This window comes from Buceros rhinoceros, unplaced genomic scaffold (assembly GCF_000710305.1).
Source record: "Buceros rhinoceros silvestris isolate BGI_N320 unplaced genomic scaffold, ASM71030v1 scaffold43816, whole genome shotgun sequence".
NCBI classification, from domain to species: Eukaryota; Metazoa; Chordata; class Aves; order Bucerotiformes; family Bucerotidae; genus Buceros; species Buceros rhinoceros.
In genome coordinates, this window is record NW_010417721.1 from 1,747 (window position 1) to 2,498 (window position 752).

Genomic DNA, 752 nt, shown 5'->3' on the forward strand with positions numbered 1-752 from the left:
GCAGGGCAGCACCTCCGTCCTTCGTCCCCGTCCTGCAGATGACTTAAAGCACACTTAGTCCAGGGAACCATGCGCACCCTCCTAAACACCGACAGCTGAGATGAGCCCTGGTGTCGCGCTTGCCCCAGGGGGCCAAACCTGCCCTGGCACCCATAGGCTGCTGGCAGCAGCACAGGCTCATTCCCACGGTCATCTCCTCACCCTGGTGAGCTGCAGCAGGCAACAAGTAGCGCCCCCAAAGCGCCGTGGGAAAGGGAGCGGGGAAGCACAAGCCAGACAGCCCTGGCGAGATGCGCCGCTACCTCCTCCCTGCATCCCCACAGCCCAGCTGCCCCTGCCCATGGTGCACCGGCCGGGCAGGTGGAGAGGGAGCACCGGCTGCCCAGCGCCTGCTGGAGCCCCTTACCAGGATGAAGTGGAAGGGGCTCAGCACATCCATGAAGAGCTCACTCCACTCGTCTGTGAAGAGGGCGTCCTTCAGGCGCTTGTTTATCTTGGAGTTCACCTCCTGCAGCCTGTGAAGAAGGGGACGGGTCCCTCAGCCACGCCAGGAAGGTGTCTGTGCCCCAGCGAGCGAGAGCACTGTGGGAGAGGTGCCAAAGCACAGCGCTGGGGAGCGGGGCCAGGGCGGGAAGGACCCTGGGTTTAGAGCACAAACCAGCCACATCCTTGCTCCAGTGATGCTGGGCCACGTGCTAGCAGAAGGGACAAACAGCCCACGAGGCCTTGGCTGTTTGTAAGGGGGAGCAGGG

The 752-nt window shown here is 63.7% G+C and overlaps 1 protein-coding gene across 1 annotated transcript in view; it reads right to left on the reverse strand.

Moving 5' to 3' along the window:
* Positions 1 to 752, reverse strand: part of INPP5J (inositol polyphosphate-5-phosphatase J) — a gene marked incomplete at its 3' end in the record, with an annotated part of 4,083 nt that overhangs the window by 1,671 nt on the left and 1,660 nt on the right. Inside the window, exon 2 of the mRNA XM_010138264.1 lies at positions 407 to 515. Within this exon, the coding sequence (XP_010136566.1) occupies positions 407 to 515 (109 nt within the window). The remainder of the gene's footprint in view (positions 1 to 406; positions 516 to 752) is intronic.